The 21604-nt window shown below is 40.8% G+C and overlaps 2 protein-coding genes across 4 annotated transcripts in view; one reads left to right on the top strand and one right to left on the bottom strand.

The window, feature by feature from the left end:
• SON (SON DNA and RNA binding protein) overlaps positions 1 to 5097 on the top strand; it is a 61747-nt gene extending 56650 nt beyond the window's left edge. For all 3 annotated transcript variants that reach the window (XM_077819061.1, XM_077819069.1, XM_077819054.1), the window contains 3 exons: positions 1480 to 1548; positions 1651 to 1766; positions 3908 to 5097. In XM_077819061.1, the coding sequence (XP_077675187.1) occupies positions 1480 to 1548; positions 1651 to 1766; positions 3908 to 4066 (344 nt within the window). In that variant the 3' untranslated portion in view covers positions 4067 to 5097. The remainder of the gene's footprint in view (positions 1 to 1479; positions 1549 to 1650; positions 1767 to 3907) is intronic.
• Positions 5098 to 8298: 3201 nt separating this feature from the next.
• Positions 8299 to 20951, bottom strand: DONSON (DNA replication fork stabilization factor DONSON). The gene is made up of 10 exons (XM_077819094.1): positions 20655 to 20951; positions 17870 to 17950; positions 16026 to 16229; positions 15420 to 15598; positions 11762 to 11940; positions 11538 to 11658; positions 11331 to 11426; positions 9857 to 10055; positions 9089 to 9295; positions 8299 to 8709 (listed from the first exon to the last, which is right to left on the bottom strand). The coding sequence occupies exons 1-10, from the start codon at positions 20949 to 20951 to the stop codon at positions 8572 to 8574; spliced, it is 1701 nt and encodes a 566-aa protein (XP_077675220.1). The 3' UTR covers positions 8299 to 8571.
• Between the last annotated feature and the right edge of the window lie 653 nt (positions 20952 to 21604).

Below are 21604 nucleotides of genomic sequence, written 5' to 3'. Positions count from 1 at the left end.
TTAGGTTTTCCATTGACTTTCAGTGGGACTTGTACTCCTACATCACTTAAGCAATTTTGATAATCCCACCCTGTATTTCTGCTATAGGCTTGGTCTGTACTAAAAAGGTATATCAGCTTTGCTCTGTCAGTTAGGGGTTTGGAAAAAAATCACACTCCTGATTGACAAAGCTACGCTGACAAAACCCCCATTGTAGATGCAGCTTTATCAACAGATGAGTGCTTCTTTCGAGGTACCTAATGTCATTCAGGGAAGTGGTGTTCCTACACTGACAGAAAAACTCCTTCTGCAGTGTAAACTGCATCTGCACTGTGGTCTATACCAGCATAGTTTCTGTAATGTAGACACAGCCATAGACAATGCATAAGGCTAAGATTTTGTTATGGTTATTGTTTAATAAAAGTCACAGGTCACGGACAAGAAACAAAAATTCACGGAAGCCGTGACCTGTCTGTGACTTTTGCTGCTGCAGCTCCATGGTTTCCCCCCTCTGCCCATGGTGGTTGGGAGCTCCAGGGTAGCCATATTTCCCAAAGAGAAAATGGGACATCCCCAGCCGCTCGCCCAAGGTCCTGCCACCCCTGTGCAAGGCTGTCACCCGTCACTGGAACCTTGAGGAGGCTGTCAACCTTTGCTGAAACCCTGCAAGGGCCCTGCTGGCTGCCAGCTCCAGTCTTGCAGCCCCTGGGGCTGAAGCAGAAAATGTCAAGGAGGTCTCTGGAATTCACGGATTCCGTGACTTCCATGACATAAACGCAGCTGTAACAATGCATCATGTTTCTCCAGATGTGATTGACTTCCGTGTAAACGGCTATGAATCCAGACACAAGAAAACTCTGATCATTGTAAACCAAGAACAGCACATATGAGACAAGGAAGCCATTGTAATTAACAAATTCTCTCATATGACTAAATGACACTGTAGCGTGAACTATTATTGACAAAGATTTTTTTCAACAAGCTTGAAGTTCTTTAATTTAAAAGGGAAATGTTTCAACTAAAGTACATGGGGGGTGGAGGGGGGGGAGATTTTGAACATTGGGTGGCTTGCAGGAGCCCTGCACCTGTGCGTCTCTTGAGTTTTAGTTCAGCTTCTGCCATGCATTTTCCCCAAAGGTGACATGAGCAGTGAAGTACTGAGCTCTGTGAGGGGGAAGAGTGCCTTCCTTAGCATGCTTTGTGCTTCCTGGTGACTGGTAGACTAGTTACAGTCTCGATGGAACAGTTAATGGAACAAGTTGAGAAGAATGGCATGGTGTGAAGAAAAAGTACTATTGAAATGAAGGGAAAGATTAAAAGGCTTTTGAATGTGTGACTGCACCACAGTCGACGTTGTCCTAGATGCGTGTCATTAATGCATGCTGTGGGTTAATGGAATGAGAGAAACCCAGGCTCCAATAGCAAGAGTTCAGTGCTCACATCAGGTCTGTAGGAGTAAAAAGTAACACAAGATATAAACATGGTCCATATTTTGTTTAGGCCTTGTTGCAGTGGGAGAAAAGACACAAAAGAGATCGGGACATTTTAGTGTAATGAAGGATCTTTCAGGTAAGGCCTTTTTTTACTCCTTTAAAATATATAATTTAAGGTAACTTGTCTAGGAGTAACATTGGAATTAATTTAGAAATAAAATATGTTGTTATATTTAAGGTAAACATCCAGTTTCTGCATTGATGGAGATATGTAATAAAAGAAGATGGTCACCACCTGTATTCGTATTGGTGGATGATAGTGGGCCTGATCATCGCAAACATTTTATCTTTAAGGTAAGCTTGAATTCCCTTTTCTGACATGTCTAGTACTCGGTTAGAAATGATAAATCTAGAATTATTAATTTCATTTTTTTGTATTCCAGTAGTGCCCCCAATGTGCTGGGCATGGTCCAAACACATAGGAATACAAAGTCCTTATTCTAAAGGGAGCTTACAGTTTAACCCCAAAATCTGCAAACATGTATGCATGTTTGTAACTATGAAGAGGCTAAATGCCAATCTTCCCACTGCCAATTTAAATGAGTTAAACCAATTTGGAGTCAATCCTACCTGCCATAGTTCCATGAATAAGCTTTAGTGGAACGGCCCTTGTGAATAAATTGAGCAGGATTTAACCCTTTTTTATTGTTTAGTCCAGCTTACTCTTTCCACTTGAATCTTGCATTAGTGTTTGCCATTGAAAATGACTACTCTTCTGCTAAAGAACTGACAGAAATAGATCACAAAAACATATTAGTGTCTTCTCCGCTCCTTCTCTAGGAGAAAAATTCTCAAGCATTGTGGAAAAGATCACTGCAGGAGTCCAGGCCATAGCATCTTGTCCTATACTTAATTTCAAAAGTTTGCATATACAAAAAAGAAATTCAGGCATACACTTTTTCTGCCTTAACGGTAGTTTCTTATCAGTTATTTTTATTTACCCCCATCAAGTAAAACCTGTGCTCCGTAAACTATTAAGCAGTATTTTAGAGCTACATTTCTGAACTTATCTGGCTCCTAAAATGGAATAAATTAGTAGTTTTAACAAAACAAGAGTTCTCGCACTGCTCTATGAAGTTTGCTAAACACTGGTTCTGTTGTCCCCAAGGACCAGATTCCAGAGAAGTGGGCCCACCACTCAGAGTGCATTGCTACTAATCACAGAGTTCAATCACAAGACGCAAAAGCAAACCAGCAGACCACAACTGCCTGGAGGGGATATAGGGAGAAGGTCTCTCAGCCACATTAGGTCACCACCTTAGTCTTATTTAATAGATCTTTATTAAATACATTAACTAGCAACCTAATTTGCTTTGGAGCAGGGACTGTTTGTACAGTGCCTAGTACAATTGCACCCATTCTTAGTCGTTCCTTAGGTACTACTGTAATAAACATGATTAATAATAATAGACATCATATACTCATCCCCTTTGAGGGAAGCGGTTCCTTTCTGTATCACATGAGGGAGCTTTTGAATCCTTTTTAAAGGTAGTCTCAAGCATCATTTGTTGATATGATGGTAAAAACACCAAAGCCCTGTGGGTGCAACAGCTTTCGCTGGTGGAGCTGTAATAGTGCTAAATTACAACGGAAGTTTGCTATGTAGACTCCCATGGAGCCACAGTGTACCTGGTATAACAGGCTCTGCACAGGGAGTGGGAGGAAGAGTTAGGTGGGGCAGGGTTTTTTAAAATACTTGGATCTTTGCATGCGGTGTAGTTATTGCCATGTCAGTCCCAGGATATTAGAGAGAGAAGGTAGGTGAGGTCATATCTTTTAGACCTGAAGAAGAGCTTTCACCAACAGAAGTTGGTCCAGTAAAGGGTATTAGTTGGCCCTTTAACATTTTCCTAATATGTAGTCTATCAGTGTCTTGTATATTTAGATTATAAGCCTCTTTTGGGTAGGGACGATCTTATTTTGTGTTTGCAGTGAGACTCTGATCCTGAGTGGGGGCCTTGGTGTTACTAGAATATAAATATGAATAACTTACTACATCTGAATTATACCCATATCTAAAACGACAGAAAGGGAAGTGAAGACACAATTTCAAGATGCAAAGTGTGCCAGCATGAGAGAAAAATGTAGAGAATGGGGAAAACTTAATGAGTGTTTTTGTACTTCGAATAATAGTGAAGAGTTCACAGATTGATGTTTTTGAGGAACCTTAATTTCCTCATCCTCAGTGCAGCCCGATAGTTTGTACTTGCTTGTCTTTCAGCATTAAGATCCAATGGAGTTGTTTATAAATATCATAGAGACTTCAGCGAGGACATGCATGCATGTTGCAGGTGATGCTGGCAGCGGATTTTGCATACTTTTAATAGGAAGTTTGCGTATCGCTCTTTCTGGCTCTTATAAAGAACTTTTCCAGTACTAGTAACAAACAACTGGTTAAATCTCTTATTTTATTGTATGTTTTTTCTCTTAAACAGGTGATGGTCAATGGGCATGAATACAGGCCTAGCTTTCCCAGCCTTAATAAGAAGCATGCTAAAGCCACAGCAGCAACTGCGGCTCTCCAAGCGATGGGACTTGTACCAAAGGACAGCATGCCCAATGCTACCATCTTCAGGAGTGCCTCACACCGCTAGATATTGTTTTTTATATTGACATTATTTCAGATAATTTTATTCTGCACAAGAAAGGTATTTCCCCGTTTCATGTTGTAAATAAATTGGTGATTCCCACGTTGTAAAAACTGTACAGACACCTTCAAGATTTTCTTTTGTACCATCAAAAATGTATTTAAATCATACTTAGTTTTTGGTATGTTTATATTGTTTACATTAGTGATGTAATTATTTCTTAAATGACTAAATTCAACAGGCAGACTCTGGAGGGCATCAGTAATCTAAACCCTTGTTTTAAAACTCATGCAATTTCTCTTTGAAACTCATGCAAGTTCTCTTCAATATGGAATGTTAACCCTTTCATACTCTTTTTTGTACTATCATGCAGTTTTCCCTGGTCTTGGTAAAGCTACTGTTGTAGTACTTTTGCCTATAGCCAGTACAAGGCTGTGCAGCTTATCGTAGTCTAGAAAAAGGCTGGTATGTACTGCTGGACAGATACTGGGCCAGTAATGTTACCCCTCCAAGAAGGTAGGTAAATTGTGGCACTGTTGTACAATGCTAACATTACCACTTCTCTCTGTCTTGTTTGGGGTTTAAGTCAATGGTGTACTGCAACTGGTCATATTGCTTACTTTTTAAGACTAAAAAGAAAAGGCAAATGACCTGGCTTAAATGAGAGGGAGGAAAGTCAAGCGATGAAATTGATGAGAATTGCAGTGTAAAAGTCTCTCTCCCCTGCATGTTCTGGTAAGGAGATATGAAATTATCTATTCCAATCTCAAATTAACACACTGCCTGATGTTGATTGTATGAATTTGTGGTTAATGTGAATTTTAAGCTATAACAAATCTACAACTGGATGGGGGGTAGAATGATACTTCAATTGTTGTACCCAACTCAAGTCAATAAAGCCGCACAAGTTCATAATCTTAATCATTGGTCAGTAAACAGTAATTAAGATCTGTGCCAAAGCAGTAATTTAGAGAGTATGTATCAGAGGGGGAGCAATAGTGAAATGTTTTCAGTTGTTTATAAAGTTACCAAGCTAACTTTTGGCCTCATGTTTTCTGTGCTTGTACTCTATCACAAGATAAGGGTTTTGTTTTGTTTTTTTAAGTTTGATTCAAAATTTTGGCAGTTTTTGCTAACGAAGGTGTGTAGGAAAAATAGGCACTTTTTCTCTTTTTAAAAATAGCTCTAAACTGTTGACAGTGGGGGGTTTGCAGATTTGCAGTGGGGGAAAATAGTTCTCATGTCTTACATGGCTGAGTTATAAATCTTAGAAAATGGCCTAGTAGTTTGCGCATGCCTAGTAGTTTGTATGCTTAATTATTTCTTTAAATTTTTTTCCCCCCTCAAAGCTTGTATCTTGTCAACTGCACACACCTCCACAAATTCACAGGGACAAAATGGAGCTCCTCTTAGCATCAAGCTGTCCTTTGGTCTGAGGGGAAGGAGCTTTGCTCTAGGAGCCAGAAGATGAATTCTAGTCCCATTTCTTCCATGGATTAACGTCAATTCTCTATCCTTTGCACCTTTTTATTGAACAAAATATCAATGTCCCATGTCATAGAGTGACTGAAGGCTAGAAGTGTAGTATAAAGTCACCTTTGTCAAAGCTGGGAATAGAACCTAGCTGTGTAATATGGCAGATGAGTTCCATCCATGCTTGTCTGTTGGCAAAATACATAAAATGTGTGCTTTGCTAGGCTATTTGTGAATTGGGACTGTTCCTCCATAACCACCTGTACAAAGTGCTTTGACAAAGAGCTGAATAAATACTATGAAGGTAAAGCACTGCTTAAAAATAAAGTAGCATGCATGAGTCCCAACTCCATCCCCTGCTCTGTTAATTCACACTCCAACTCTGGAAGCCTTATATCCAGTATTCTGCTATCCTCTAAAACATAGTGGCAACAGGGGGTTGATTGATTTATTTTTTTTAAATTCTAGTTAAATAAAAAACCGTATGTTCAAAGACCATTTATGTTGCAAAGTGAGACACTCAAATAGGAAATGCTTGAATTAAAGATAATGCACAGGTAAACTTAATTACTTAATCATGCTTCCTTCTCCCTACCAGGCCCCTAACCTCATTAAATGAATGAAGCTGTTGGTTATGGGACCCCTGCTTCATTTGCTGCAGAAGTTAGAAGGCCTGTAGTGAAAGTAGCCTAGAAGATTGTGGGAGGTGACCACTAAATGTGTGTGTGTTTGTCTAGTTGACCACTTGATGCTTATAAGGTATTGTTTTCAGAAGTGCTCAGCGCTGTTCCAGCTGTAGTCCATTGGAGCTGTGGATATACCTGTGAAAAATCATGCCCTAGTTCAGGAAGATGAGCCTTGGTTGATTCCAAGATGATCTGCACATCAAGCTGGATTAGAAATGATTCAATGAAAACTTGTACTCTACTATAATGTGTAAAGGAACACTCCAATATAAGAGGGTTCAAATTCACAAGCCCCAACACTAACCTTTTTGCCCAACGCAGAAAATGAACCTTTTCACAGGAGCTGGTTTAGGTTAAATAGTTCCATATAAAAGTCTTAAAGGAATAAGGAAGCACTGCAAAAGTAGATACTAGAATTAAGGTAACCTGTGCAAGCTTAGTTCTGCTTAAAGGTGGAGAAATCAATATAGATGGCAGCAAGTCCTCTACAACCAGGGAAGACTTGATACACCTGGTTTTAAAGTTTAAAACCTCTGCTTGTTTTAACAACACTTTCAGGCATTTATGCATAAAATGCCAAAAAAGCATTATCACCTCTTTTAAAGTAACTTTCAACTAGTTAAACTATTAAGAGTTGTTTTAAAGTCATACTTAAAGGCCTGTGCCTAAAATGCATTCATTTTACCATCAGATTTGCTCATCTAAGTATCATAATAAGTTAGTGAGGACACTTTATTAGAATTAAAGGTTAATGATGTTATTGGAGTGGAGTGGTAGATCACCCCAGCCTACATGGATTGAGATAACAATTACACAAAGCTAAAACCAAGAGCTACAGTGACTAATTGACTTTCCAACTTCCATGGGGCAGCCTCTTCAGTGTTCTACATATTGATCTTAAGAGCTCATGATCTATCGTGCAGGAGCCTGTTTACCAGAAGTCTATGTAGTAAAAAGCATTCTACAGCACTTCAAGGATGTGTGTCAGTTTCTTAGAATTACTTTCAGCTAAAGTTGGAGGACAATATCCGCTATCTACATCAACCTAGAGCACTGATACTCAGACCTCTGTGGTTCAGAAGCCACATTAGCAATCAGCATTACCCAAAAGAGGTACAGTAGTGTGAATTCATAGTGTTTCTTTTACTATAGTACTACATATTGATATTTAAACAGTATGACAGGGGAAATAGTCATTTTGCTGTGAGGAAAACAAACTGCGTAAGTATTATTTCATCAACTACAACTGGTTAATATAGTAAAAGCATCCTGACAGGTTAAAGTCACTTGTGACTTGTCAGGCTCAGTCTGGTATCACTAGTAGTGTACTTTTCATTGTTGAATCCTTTCAAAATGTACTCAAAGTGACAACTTACCTGTCAGGTGAACATCTTAGTCTGTATTCTGCCAAAGCTGAACCATTACATAACGAAACAGCAGACTGATATTTAAATTCTATTGCAGGTAATGTAATAAATAGCATGTCAGAACAAAGCTATTCAGTTTGTTACTGAACATAAGTTTATTCAACGGATCTTACCAATAGCATTGAAATCCTTCCTTTTAGATGACAGTTGTGCTTCCTTTGAACTTTAGATGCTTCCAGTTACATTTAGTTACTGCTAAGAATAAACTGTACTTGGGAGGGATACCACTCTTTTTTGCTTTGTTCCATAGTGTAAAGGAGTTAAGTTCTCACTGGAAAAGATAAGTGTCACAACTTTTTATACTTAATATCTCATTTTATATCTTTAATGAACGGTAAAGGTTTAGGATTACATATACTCATTTAGCTATCATGGTTTAAGCACGAGGACAACTACTGTTTAATCCAATCATTGTCTCTAAGGTGCCACAAGTACTCCTTTTCTTTTTGCGAATACAGACTAACACGGCTGTTACTCTGAAACCTGTCTCTTTTTAAATACTGAAACAAGTAATAATTACTGACCTCCAGTGTCCACTAGCATAGGAGCTACTTCACCTTCTGTAGAAACTAGAAGTGGTTCCTCTAACAGTTCTGTACCTTAAAAATGGTGGAAATACACTAACCCTCACTCTTAATGCCAAACAGGAGAAAACACAAGATTACCTTGTTTATAAAACATTTTATTTAAAAACATTAAAGACAAATTCAGGTTTTGAAAGAGGCAGCGTTCTTGCTGGACTGTTCAGAATATTTGTTTTTCCACTGGAAGTTGTCTTATGAGTGATGGTGTGCAACAGAAGTTCTTCTCCACTACATCCAAAAGCTTTCGCAAGTAGGCGATTCTCCCTTCCTGGTACACAATAGCTTCTGTAGAGTGTTGACCAAAGACTACTAGCCTCATTTCATGAGCCAAAATAGCATACTTAGGATTTCCAGGTGTAAGCATAGTCTCTCATTTCTAGGAGTCTTATGGAAGATTTTCCTAATGTTGGAAGTTGAATCAATTGATCCAAGGTTTTAAGATGCAATCCACACTTAGTGAGGTCCTTGCACATAGTTTCCTGTGGAAATTCAGTTTCACAAAAGGTGTGCAAGATGCATTGGTTTCAAACTACTAATTCTATTTTATACCCATTTTTGTGCCAATGACCAGTAGATTTTGAAGAGCTGCCTAGTCTAGCGGTGGAGCAGCAGATAGGGACTGGGTTAAAGCCATCAGTTTAATATACATGCTTTTCCACTGTTATGACTCAGAATCCCAGCCTCCTCCTTACCACTGATAAAACCTTGTAAACTGGTTACTCTAAAGTGGCTAACAAATGGGTGTTAGCCATTATCCCAAGCCAAGAGCAGTTTTTCCCCCCACATTCACTAGTCTATTGTTTCTAGTGATAAGAAGTACTAACCCTAACATAGAAGACACCATTTCAGTCTACTTACCTTATTTAAGATTCTCTCTATATTAGTGTTAAACACAGCTGTTGGCTCATGGGTGTATAATACAGCAGAAAAAGCTCCCCTCTGTGCAGATTTGAGCAGCATGGTCAAAGTATGCAGACAATGAGGCATGACAGGACCTGTGATCTCCAAGCTAAATATATCATTATAACATGAGTGAACCGGTGTTTTCACATTGATGCTTCGAGCCTGAAGACAATAAATTACATATTCAGTGTATGAAATTACATATTCATATTCACATCAAGATTAGTGACAATCTTATTTTTCATCTACTTCAACATTAGCTTTAAGTCAAGGTTCTCAAAGTGCTTTATGAATTAGATATTAAGTTATTCAATATCTCTACAAGGCATAAGCTATAGTATGATTTTATTATATAATATACTAAACCCTCATACACAAGGAAACTACACAGTATGGTAGGTAGAGTGTGCAACTGCATGGGGAATGTAATTAGCGACCTTAGTGACTGGGAGTGGCGAGTATAGTTTTAATCCTGTGTCTTGAAGGTGAGACTATGTACGACTAAGGCTCCAAATCCTTTAAATCTGTGCTACCAACCTGAAACCCCAATAGAGAGGTTTGTAATTAAACTGCTAATTCAACATCAAATTATACAGCACAAATGGCACCATTAAGAAATATCGCTGGAGGAGCAGTAACCACACAAAGATATGCGAAGGAACAAAGCCTTCCCTTCCTGAAGACAGACAGCACCAGAAAGTCATTCTTTCCTTGGCTCTTTACCTTGAGCGTTTGCATTGTTGCACCTCGAAAAGCAACTGGGGACAACAGTGTTGGCGGGAGCCCTGCTTGAGGGCCTGCAGCAGCCACTAAACTCTTACAGTTTATCAAGAAGTTCAGCAATGTGAATGTGTTTGTTCCTTTCACTAACGCAACAGATTCAGGCTTGTGATCCACTTGCACTTCATTTTTCTCTTTACGGCTATGTTGATATGGGTCAAAGGAAACACACAAGAAGTTTAAGGGCATCAAATACACCAGACCAAGAATTAAAGTCAAGTAAAAATTCACTGAACAGCAGTCTATGCTAATTTACATTTGCTCTGGAAAGGTAAAGAACTCAAAAATAGTTTAGGCCTAAACTTCATTGAAATCATGAGGCAAGGAATGTTTTCCAGATTGTTTTGTAATTAAACTAAACAATTTTCCTTTAATGACCTGTTTAACAGCTCTTCAGGGACAGCTATTACTAAAACAGTTTTCTTGTGTTTATTAGGAAAATTGGAGTGTGAAAAAGTACTGTTCCCAGTTTTAGGTTTGTACTAGTACATTGTAAGTTTGTGTAGACAAATATCTTTAACCAAACCGTCCGCTTGTCTAGTAAGTCTTCCTACTGAACCATTCTGGGAGGTAACAAACAGCTTATGATCTGTAGGGGTGAAGTGTCGTTGATATTGTCACACTGGTCTGTACTATATAGATTACTGAGAAGGCAGTTGAACAAAGAAAATTTGACCTCGCTTGCCATGTATGGCTTTACAAGTGAAGTATGCTGATTATTCCTTGTCTTGGCAGAAACAGGTGGAATTGGTTCTTATATCAAAATATAAAAATGCATCAAATACAGAGACATATGCCGTAATAGGTTGGACATGGATGTGCAGAAATACCAGTTGACAGAAAACCTAGAACTGACATTTGTTTACATCATTTCATCACAGGCGCCCACCCTGTAGCTGTATAACAGGTACTATATTTCTGTTATGCTACATGGAATCTATACCGCCTAGTCTTGGGTAAAATTTATAACCAGATAAGCTTGAGACAGAAACCAGTTTTTCCATAAAAAGCAAATGTACTTTAAACACACATGTAAGAGAGAATGCAGTTACTATTACTCTCAGCCTAATCAGAAGGCAGATCAGTAACAGGTATATTTTCACTCATTACGTTTTATAATGTGATAGAATCTACATTAATATTTGGTACAATTAAAAGTGTAGTCGCTTAGTGATCCTGTAACAATATTTGGTGCTTTAAAAAAAGCAAAGCCAAAGTGTTAAAAGTACAGAAGGAGATACACTTTTTACAGTAAGTGTTCATAAAATGCTGTATCACTAACTGAAAATTCTACAGAATCATCATTATTGCACAGTCATTGATGGACTACGATTTAAAAACCACAGATCTTCACAGAGAAATGAAGTACTCCAATGCATGTTTTTTGATATAGTATATTCTGGTACTCAAAGGATACAGTTGGATAGAAATTGCATCTGGCTTTTTAATCTGGTCTTGGACTCCCATCTCCTCAAGCCAAGAGAAACTTTCATCGTCACTCACTCCTTGTTCCCTAGGAAAAACAGATTCAGATGGTTAAAATACTCCACATTAATATCTATTAAATTGTCTAGGCAGTGGCAAGTGCATTTAAATTCTAGACACAGACAGTTTTGTTACATACTCTCCATCTTCAGTGTTTTTGCCTGTTTCAGGACTGTTAACTTCTGTATCCAAGTTTGTTTCAGAGTTTTTCTGAGTCTTGCTCCTAGTTTCTTCTACCAAAGGTAAAGAAAATTCTATGCCTGAGTAGGAAAGATTAGCAAATGAATGGTTTATATACATAAATACCATACAAAACTCATGTTCTAACACAGTTAAATCTTATTGGAAGGAACTCTGCCTTACCTTCATTTCTCATGGCTTCCCTTAAACCCCTGGTTGTGGGGGAAACAACAGCTGTGATCACATCACTTCCTGCAAGGCCTGCTGCACGAAACAGCACAGTAAATTGGTAGGTACAAACATAGAAATAAGGACACAGCTTGGCTTTGAGAAGATTATATAGGGAAGTAAAACTGACAGACCTGCGGGTTAGAGGAAAGAGAAGTTATAAAATTTTAATGACCATCCTGTAAGACATTTTTTAAACTATTGCCACCTGCTACAACAACCACCTGGATCTCAAATAGGTTGAAATAAAATACTCCATAAAATGTTTAGTTTTACGGTATTTTAGATAACATGCACCTTGTATGATCAGGTTTGAAGGAGGTGGTCTTGGAACACCTAAGGCTAGATTTTCAGGAGTTATCATCCACTGTGCTGAGCTCTTTTGATAAAGTCTGGCCCTGATTGTGGGTGCTGAGCTCTTTTGAGAAGTTTACTCCTTAGTGTATTAATTCCCATAAAGCATTAATGGAAATTTGCTAATAGTTTTGCAAAATTCTCTCAGATCAACAGCTAGGCTTGGAAAGGCATTCAACACAACAAGTTAGCTGTAGAGTCTTAAGACTGCCTATTGAGCGTATTCAGCTCCCTTTACTATGATGGAAGGATTTTATAAGAGCTTTGCATGTCTGCTTTATGTAGCCATGAGAAAGAGAGGTTGGTTACTACAGTAGGACTTCAAATTTTACAAACACCTATCTTATGAATGATCAGTTTTATGAACCATTTTTCCTGGGGGGGGGGCAGGGGGAGGGCGAGTTAGCGGGACAAAATTAATCATGAATGAAAGTGGTGTCTATGAAGAACAAGTCAGTATCTTTTCACATTTCAATGCATCAGAAGTTGCTTTGCAGTGGTTCAAAGGCCAAGAAAGCAATGCACCATACTGCAACTTATACACTGTACCTATGGTAATTTTGAGATGTTCACTTTTAAGACCTCCTCAATCCCCACTAGTTTTTAAGATATGGATTCTATTGTAGTAACTATTGTTCAAGAGTTGCCTCTGTATTTACACCTGTAGAAATATGGTGTCCCTGGTGATAAGGTGTGAAACTGCCTTGATAGAGTTGTATGCAGTGCTGTTATAGCTGTTTGGACCCCAGAATATTAGGGAGACAAGGTGGGTGAGGTAATATCTTTTATTGGACCAACTTCTGTTGGCGAAAGAGACAAGCCATTTCACCTTGAATGGTTCCTTGAAATGTGTGTGTTAACGATGTATGCTAAACAATCCGTTCCACCTTGTACTTAGCTGTGTAGTAAGTTTTTCAGACCTGCAGAAGAGCTCTGTGTAAACACAATAACTTTTATCGGACCAACTTCTGTTGGAGAGAGACAAGATACTACCTCACCTACCTTGTCTCTTTGATAAAGTTATGTCCATTGGGAAAGACAATGAGACCCCTCACATGAGGGTCATCAGCCTACTCTACACAAGGGAGTGCAATCCCCCATCTGCCTCAGTTTCTTCCCCCAAACCAGAAAGGCCTGATGTTAATTAGAATTCCAAGGTAAAGAGGAAGGTGGGAGGACTGTCAGTGCAAACCCAGAACAGTTATCGGTAAGTAACCTTTCTTCCTAGAAAGTCTCTGTGCATTCCCCCTCTGGGAGATTAGCAAGCAGTGCCCCATCAGGATGGCAGACAGTGAGGAGTTTTTAACTAAAAAGGACTGTAGCACTGTTCTCTCAAACTAGGAATTGGAGTACAATGCTAAATCCAAGGAGCAGTATCTGGTGAAAGTGCATCAAACCCCAAGTCGCTCCTATGCGTGACTCCACCCTGGGAACCTTCGTAACGCTTGCTACTGACATGGTGGTGGCTCTCATGGAGTAGGTCTTTAAACCAGAAGGTACTGGATTCCTAGCTAATATCTATACATCTCCTTAACCAGTGAGAGTCTGTTTGCTAATGGGCTTTCTTTGGCATCTCTCCACATATGTGATAAAAAAACCCATTAGATTTTCGAGAGGCCATGGTCTTTTCTGGAGAGCAAAAGAGCACCCTCACTACAGCAAGGGTATGGAGGTAAGTTCCCTTGGGTAGGTATGGGGTCTGTTACGAACAACATGGTGAAGGGAAAACATTGATAGATGGGAACCTCAGATCACCTTAGACATGAAGCTGGGATGGGCCTAATGGCACACTTGTCTTTGACCACCAAACCTTTACACTGTGGTCCACAAAGCCCTAAGCTCACTAACTCTCCTAGCAACTGTATCTGCTCTCAGGAAGGCCAATTTGATCTACAAATGCTTGAGACACTTACACTAAAGGTACACGGGAAGGGCCCATTAGCTTTGTTAGACAAGATTTAGGTCCCACAACAGCAGAGGCTCCCTAAAAGTGGTGGGGGAAATGCATTCACCATGCCCTTCAAGAAACTGGAGATTGTAGGGAGAGAGAAGACTGGTTTGCCCTTAATCAGAGAAGAGTCCAAGTTAATGGGCGCGGAGATGCCTGGCTCCAGAGAATTGTGGAGAAGAGGTGACAGTCGTGTAGTTAATCTCCAAAGCCCTTGTGGGTTGGAAAGTATGAAAGAAGAAAGATGGTCCTTTCATCTCACAAGAGGGGCAGAAGTAGATGAGCTTCCTCTTCTATTGCCTTTTCCCAACAGGCACCTGCGTATAGGGGTATCTGCAGTGGAGGAGAGATTGGCATCAATGTCAAGGGCAGCAGTGCTGAGTGAGGAGTAGGCTGTGTGGCGGTCAGTTCTTGTGTCATCGCCAAGGCTCTACAGTGCTGGGCAGTGCCAGTTTGGTCTTGGGTGCTGCTTTTGATTTCCCAGCAGCGCTGGATAAAGGATTTGCTCCTAGAACAAGGCAGAAGAGATTCCATCTTGGGCCCACGATAGAAGGTAGCAGAGAGGCTGGACTGGCAAAGTGAGTCTTGTGTCAGAGAGCCTCAGCAAGAAGACCGGTCTAGGTACCTCCAACAGGGCCAGAGTATCAGGCTGTAGACATTGAGAAGCCAAATGAATCTGGAGACTCAAATGTCTCCCCATTCCAGTGTGGGGAGTGAAGGTGTGGGAAACTGCACAGTAGGTCATCGAGTAAATCTTGGTTCAGCTGTGGAAGGCACCAGACATGAGTGACAGTCTCTAGTACAATTTGGAGGTACGCCTCTTGAAACCTTTATGGGGCTCTGGCCTTGACATGACCCTAGAAAGGGGCCAAAGGCTCTTGAGATAAGGGCAAGCTATGTATACTAAACTATACTATCCTACTATACACCATCATCTTATTTTCTTGTAAGTTTGACTAGGGGAAGATCTAGCCTGAGGACAAAAGCAAGGTCTGTTTGCTTTCTCTGGTGGTGGCAAAGAAACTGAGGCCTTTGGGGTATGCACACACAATCCCTTATACAGAGTAGGGTGATGATGTCACCATCATGTGAGGTCTCTTTGGGGCACTGCTTTGAGGCAGTTCTGCAGCTCAACAGAAGGGATGCCACATTCTGTATTTGCAAATACAGCGACCCTCAAAATGATAAATATTCTTTGTGAAAGAAAGCGTTTTCCACAGGAATGAGGACAACAAATACATAATTAAATTAAAATACAGTAATCTAAGTGTTTGGGTTTACCAAATCCAGAAATTCGTCAGTTCAACGTACCACTCGCTCATTAGAACTTGTTGCAGTGCTTCATCATGTGACCAAAAACTAGTCTTTCCAGCTATTTTCCTGTCTGCTCCAATACGAGGGAATAGCTGTAGCCCTGGCAGTGAAGGGTGAAGCCAATAAATAAGACTTTGCTGGAATGCACAGCGGAGTTCCGTGGACAGCTTTGGTTCCTAGATTCCAAACACAGTGTTTAATAAGATTGGTAATATCTTTCTTCTCAGAGAGCTGGACAGTCTCCCTTTCCGGCACTTCAAGCATTTATTTTACACATAAACCTAAGGCCTTGTCTACTCTAGTGAATAGCCCCAATTCAGCAAGTGGTAGGCAGCAACTAGGGAACTGCACCAGTACTGTTTGCACCGTTGTACACCCAGTTGAAGGTATAAACCTTAATTTAACAACTTCACAATTGTTGCAAACCCTAACTTTCCTTTTTCTGCAGTAGGTGGTCAGCACTGGTGCAGTTACACCAGTTGCTCAATAAGGGATATTCCCAGTGTACACAAGAACTTAAAAAAAAAACCCCAAAGCCCAACAATAAATCCTCAACTCCCAGTATCTCCATTATATTTAACATGATTACAGGAGAATGATTACCTGTATGCTTTGTGGGAAATTGACTGATGTTGCTCTACAGTGCTGGGCAAATCCTTGAGCCTCTTCTTGTGCCTTTAAATGCTCTGCCCAAGTGAAAGGTTGAGAAGAAGTGAACAGAAGTCGAGTTTTAATACTCCAGTCTGCAGGAAATTCTGTGCTTGGTGAGGAGGAAACATCAGGTATGGAAACAGGTAAATGAAGATCCTTACAAAATAGAAATAATGTAAAGTCAAAATACAAGAAAAATATTTTTCATCTAAAAACTATCAGCCAGTGTTTTTGGAAAGCATACAGAACTCATGCTTCAAGGCATAAGTCAACCACTGACATGGGTTAGGAGAAGCTTTTTCCTCATGGAAAAGGTTATTTCATCATTGGCCACTATGGGGGTTTCTTGCACTTTTATTTAAAGCACCTGATACTGGCAAGCATATAAGATACAGGAATTGATGGACCACAGATAGGAAAATTATATGAGCTCTGAAGTACAGTAGACCATGCAAAGCATGGAAGTCCTTGCAAAAACAACTTTTACCTTTATTACACTGGACAGAAGCATTCCTTACACAGTGATTGCTATGACAGTAAATATAACAGTACCCAGTACTTAGTCATTGCAGAGGAACACACATGCAAAATTTAAGTTGTTCCTTGTTTACAAGTACCTTAAACTGTTAACATTTATGATCACTTTAGAAAAATGTATTTTCTATTTCAGTTTATATCCATTAAAATAGACTAGCCAAAATAATTGTTTTGAGTCACAATCACTTTCCAGCTCAGATATACATACTCTCACAATACCGCAGTGTTTGGGTTACAAACTGCAGGAGAAGGTTTTTATCCAAATAAAAACAAGTTGATTTCACTAACATTTTAAGAGACTTGTCTATGTATTTCTGTTTTATTATTATTATGTACAAGTTTAAGAAGATATGAATTCCATGCCAGATCAGACCAGTGGTCCATCTAAGCCAGTCACCATTGTTGGTGACTGGACAGTACCAAATGCTTCACAGAAGGTGCATGAAATCTTTTAGGCAGTAAGGGATAACTGTTGCCTTAGAGAAAGTTTCCTCCTAACCCCTGATAAAAGTTGGCTGAAATCTAGATTTTGACCATCAACTTGAAATCTAATGAGAAAAGGTGGGGGAGGTAATATCTTTTATCAGACCAACTTCTATTGGTGAAAGACATAAGCTTTCGAGCTTCCACAGAGCTCTTCTTGTTCTGAAAGAGCTCGGTGTAAGCTCAAAAGCTCGTCTTTCCTACCAACAGAAGTTGGTCCAATAAAAGGTATTACCTCATTTACCTTGTCTCTCTAATATCCTGGTACTAACACAGCAACAACACTGCATACAACTGGAAATCTAGTCAGCTTCAAAAAGTTAGTTTCAGGAATTACACCTTGCTTAAGTCGGTTATCAATGTTTGTAGTTTTACATTTTATTATTTTTTTTAGGGGTTTCTCTCTCTTCTGTTACAGCACTGAAAGACCAATAGGGACAACAGGAGACGTGAATGACTATACAAGCAGACAAAACTGTTTTAGACGTTTCTGTGAGAAGCGCAAAGTAAACAAATTGAAATAATTTTTCTAATCTCTTTCCGCTACAGTAAATGTACATGTGTCAAGTAACAGTAGTAAAGATTTCAGAAAAAATATGAATTTTAAGTTGGTGTCAACTTAATACTGAACTTCAAGGCATTCTAAGAAAAAGTCCTACAATTGTAACATTCTAGTAATGACACTGAACACAAACCTACAGAAAAAGACAAAATTTAAGCTTTTTGTGCATGATGAAATGTTGAACACCCCAAAAACAATATTTATGGCTTCCTACATTTGTTAATGTGGTAACATCTGCTCTTTCAGAACACTCTTCTTTCCAGGTGGATTTATTTTCTTGAAGAGGATCTAAAAACTAAAGAAAGAGTTATCAACTTAATCTAAAGTACAGCAAAGTTGAGAGTTAAATTGACAATTTTGTTTTAAGGCTGATCTTTAAGTGTAATTTCATGAGATATTTAAAACTGACCATTATAAATAGCACATATTAGAATATTTCACTCTGGTGGCAACAAATAAAAGGCATTTTGCAGATGTAAATACATTTGTAAGTTTAGTGATTTTCTTAAATTGTACTCCAAACGTATTGGAAAGTTTGGGCTTTGAGAGTCCCTTTCTTCAGCCAAATAGCTTGAGAATGATTAAAGATTGCACTGCTGAACACACACATCCTCCTTTGTGTTAGTATAGTATGAAGTACACTAAATGAGAGCAACAAGCAAATTTTCCTGTTCCTTTAATTGTTTTATACACAGGTACAATACTTTTGTGCAACACCCCTCCCCCACAACCTTAACAGATAATCTAGTGGAACCTGCTTCTCCCTACCAAAAAGCATTTCTTAAATTGTATAAAAGTGGCTTTAATTCTACATATGACTGAAAGCTTTAAAAAGCCTTGTAAGTAGTTCACAAAACAGCATTACCCCACTAGACACTTCTCCAACCATTACTCATAATGGAGCCTATCTGGGGGGTAAAGTTAGATTTACATGGCCACATGACACCAGGACAGGGTGTTAATCTGTAGGAGAATATATTTCTTTCCCCTTCTGAGATTTCACTAGGTCCAGGGGTATGCAGTGCTCTCTGGGTGTGGATTTAAAGTGGTTGACAACTTTTTGCCCACCAGTTTGCTGCCCCCCTTCTTTTTTGGGAGGGGGCGGAAGCGGGGAGAAAAGAGGGCAACCAAGTGGCTTTGACTGATTTTTTTTTTAAAGGACAAAAGCAAAGGTGTCTTTTAGGTCCCAACCAACGCTTGACTCACTTTTTTCCCTTCAGAGGGAAAAAAAAATTCCAACCAGGGATGAGATGGTATTTACTAGAGGTGGACTTTACTAGGTAAAAAGAAAAGGAGTACTTGTGGCACCTTGCGACTACAGACTAACACGGCTGCTACTCTGAAACCTTTACTAGGTAAAATCACGGTATTTACTGCCCCAGGAAAAACTTGTTAGTCCCAGTTGACGGCATTTTCTATTTTAAAAACCTGTTTAGCTAATGCATACTACCTTATATTTAGTTTTAGTTACATATTCAAATTGTCAGGTTTCAGAGTAGAAGCTGTGTTAGTCTGTATCCAGAAAAAGAACAGGAGGACTTGTGGCAACTTAGAGACTAACAAATTTATTGGAGCATAAGCTTTCGTGGGCTACAGCTCACTTCATCGGATGCATAGAATGGAACATATAGTAAAATATATAAACATACAGATAAACATACAGATGCATAGAATGGAACATATAGTAAGGTGTGTGTGTGTGTGTATATATATGTATATATATATATACACACACACACGTTCCATTCTATGCATCCGATGAAGTGGGCTGTAGCCCACGAAAGCTTATGCTCTAATAAATTTGTTAGTCTCTAAGGTGCCACAAGTACTCATTCAAACTGTGATTACATAAGTCACTATATTAATTTAGGGTTGTATAAATAAAAAGTAAAACTGCAATGGGCTTAATATATGCAATTATAATACTGAACATCAAAATGTCTGTATACACTTTGGTTTGGTATTTTCTCAAGGAAGTTGTACCTGTCCACTCATATTTCAGTTTTCAATATTATATAAACAAAAATCAAAAACACTTGATTGTATGAAAATGGCAATAATGCAGTGTTGTAGGCTAGAAGCATTAAGCAATCAGATGCATGCAGAGTTTCAGACTATCAGTCCAGGTCCATTTGGCCATCCAGCATTCTGTAGCAGCTTTCTGAGCCTGTCAGTTACTAATGGATGTACCCAAAGTTTGAAGAGATTCATTCTACCTTTACCAAACTGCTGGACCCTGATGCAATTCTTTCCCCCAGTTTCCTGATTTAAACTGGATTTAGGCCAGTATTTACCAGCACCCGGTCCTAAACTAGTTTTTCCTGGGAAATTGCCAGTGCTGATTCTAACCCCACTCCACCGCACCCCAAAACCTCCCATCATTTTTACAAAAATAAAGGCATCTCAGCCAACTCTAGCGCTATCGATAATTCCTAGCTCTTTTTATCCGCAGATCTCAAATGGTACGTCAACACAGCCATAAGAGACCAGTCGCACAGCCACACCTGGCCTGCGTCAGCTGACTCAGGCTGGCAGGACTCAGATTAAGGGGCTACAAAATTGCAGTGGGGATGTTTCGGGCTTGGGCTGGAGCTCAGCCTCTGGGACACCCTCCCCAGACCAGGTTTCAGAGCCTGGACTCCAGCTCAAGCGTCTACACCGCAATCGTGCAGCCCCGGCAGCCTGAGGCCGGGGAGCCCGTCACCCTACTAGGGGTCTTCTACGGCATTGTAGACCTACCCAAAGGGCTTTGCAAAGGTCAGCCGACCACCCCAGCGGGGGGGGGGGGGGGACTCAAAGCTCAGCGGGGTGCAGTGACCAGGAACACAACTCCGGGCTCCTGAGTCCCAGCCCACTGCTGCGTCCACTCGACCACACCGGCCCTCTCAGCGCTCCCCGCTCCCCCCCCACGTCTGCTAGCGGGGGCCTGGGGAGCAAACCCGACTCCACCCAGCCAAGCCGCTGGGGGCGAGGGCCCTGTAGCGCGGGCGGGTCGGTACCTGCCAGAGGGGGTGTTTGGGGGTCCGGCTCCCCGGCGGGGGCCGTGGCTCCTGCAGCGCGGGGAAGCCCGGGGGGCGGTGCGGGCCGGTGCCGGGGCGCGGCGCGTTGTCCAGGCTGGAGAAGGGATTGCGCCGCCCAGGTCTGGGGAAAGGGCGAGGGGTGGGGGCGGGGGCCGGGTCCGCCCGGGGGCAGGGCGGGGAGGCGGCCTCGCTCCTCCGGGCCCTTTTCCGCTTCAGCCGCAGCGTCTCCGGCGGCCTCTTGAAGCCGGGCGAGTAGCCGGGCACCGCGGCGCACATGGCGGGGCCGGGCCGGGCGCTGGCGGCGGGACCCGGGCTCCGAATTCTGGCGCGCAAAGCGGCGAGCCCCGCCCCGGGGCGGACCGGCGCCTCCGAGCCTCCCCCGGCCACGCCCGGGGCTGACGCGAGCGGCGACTCTCACTTCCCCCAGCGCTGCCTCCCAGCGGCGGCGGACGCCCCCGCATCGGTAACATTTGGTTCACGTTTGAAAGTTTTCTTTGCATCCAGTCGATGCTTTTCTAAACGAATTAAAGCTTAAACCCTGGCGCCCAGAACAGTGGCTGGGGGTAAGGTGTACAGTATACCCTGTAATTTGAATCTTGCATACACCCAGGACATTTGCGTGCATTTTATACTCACACCCTATGTGCGCCTCTCTTCTCTGACCCAGCCATACGTATACCATCTGCACAGTGTACATACACCACACACACGTGTACCTTATGCCAAACCCGCACGCCTACAACTACTACTCACTGTATGCACATCTTGTTAGTACCACACACCTATATCTCACACCAGTCATGTCCTGAGGTGGGAGCGACAACTCTTTTCTTTCATTGCAAAAAGTGTTCACAAACGGGTCATTTAAAATATAAACAGAATGATTTTTTTTTTTAATTTGCAATTTCAAACTGGAATCAATGTCTATA

The sequence above is a fragment of the Eretmochelys imbricata genome, chromosome 1 (assembly GCF_965152235.1).
Source record: "Eretmochelys imbricata isolate rEreImb1 chromosome 1, rEreImb1.hap1, whole genome shotgun sequence".
NCBI classification, from domain to species: domain Eukaryota; kingdom Metazoa; phylum Chordata; order Testudines; family Cheloniidae; genus Eretmochelys; species Eretmochelys imbricata.
The sequence above is the reverse complement of the archived record's forward strand: the minus strand, read 5'-3'. Positions and strand labels throughout refer to the sequence as shown.

Excerpts from the sequence above, each read along its gene's own strand:
- DONSON (XM_077819094.1), bottom strand. The coding sequence starts at position 20,951 with ATGTGCGCCGCGGTGCCCGGCTACTCGCCCGGCTTCAAGAGGCCGCCG. Across the intron at positions 16,230-17,869 it reads ATGTTACCACATTAACAAAT|GATCTTCATTTACCTGTTTC; the intron begins GTAGGAAGCCAT and ends CTATTTTGTAAG. Across the intron at positions 10,056-11,330 it reads GATGCAATTTCTATCCAACT|CCGTAAAGAGAAAAATGAAG; the intron begins GTATCCTTTGAG and ends ATATCAACATAG.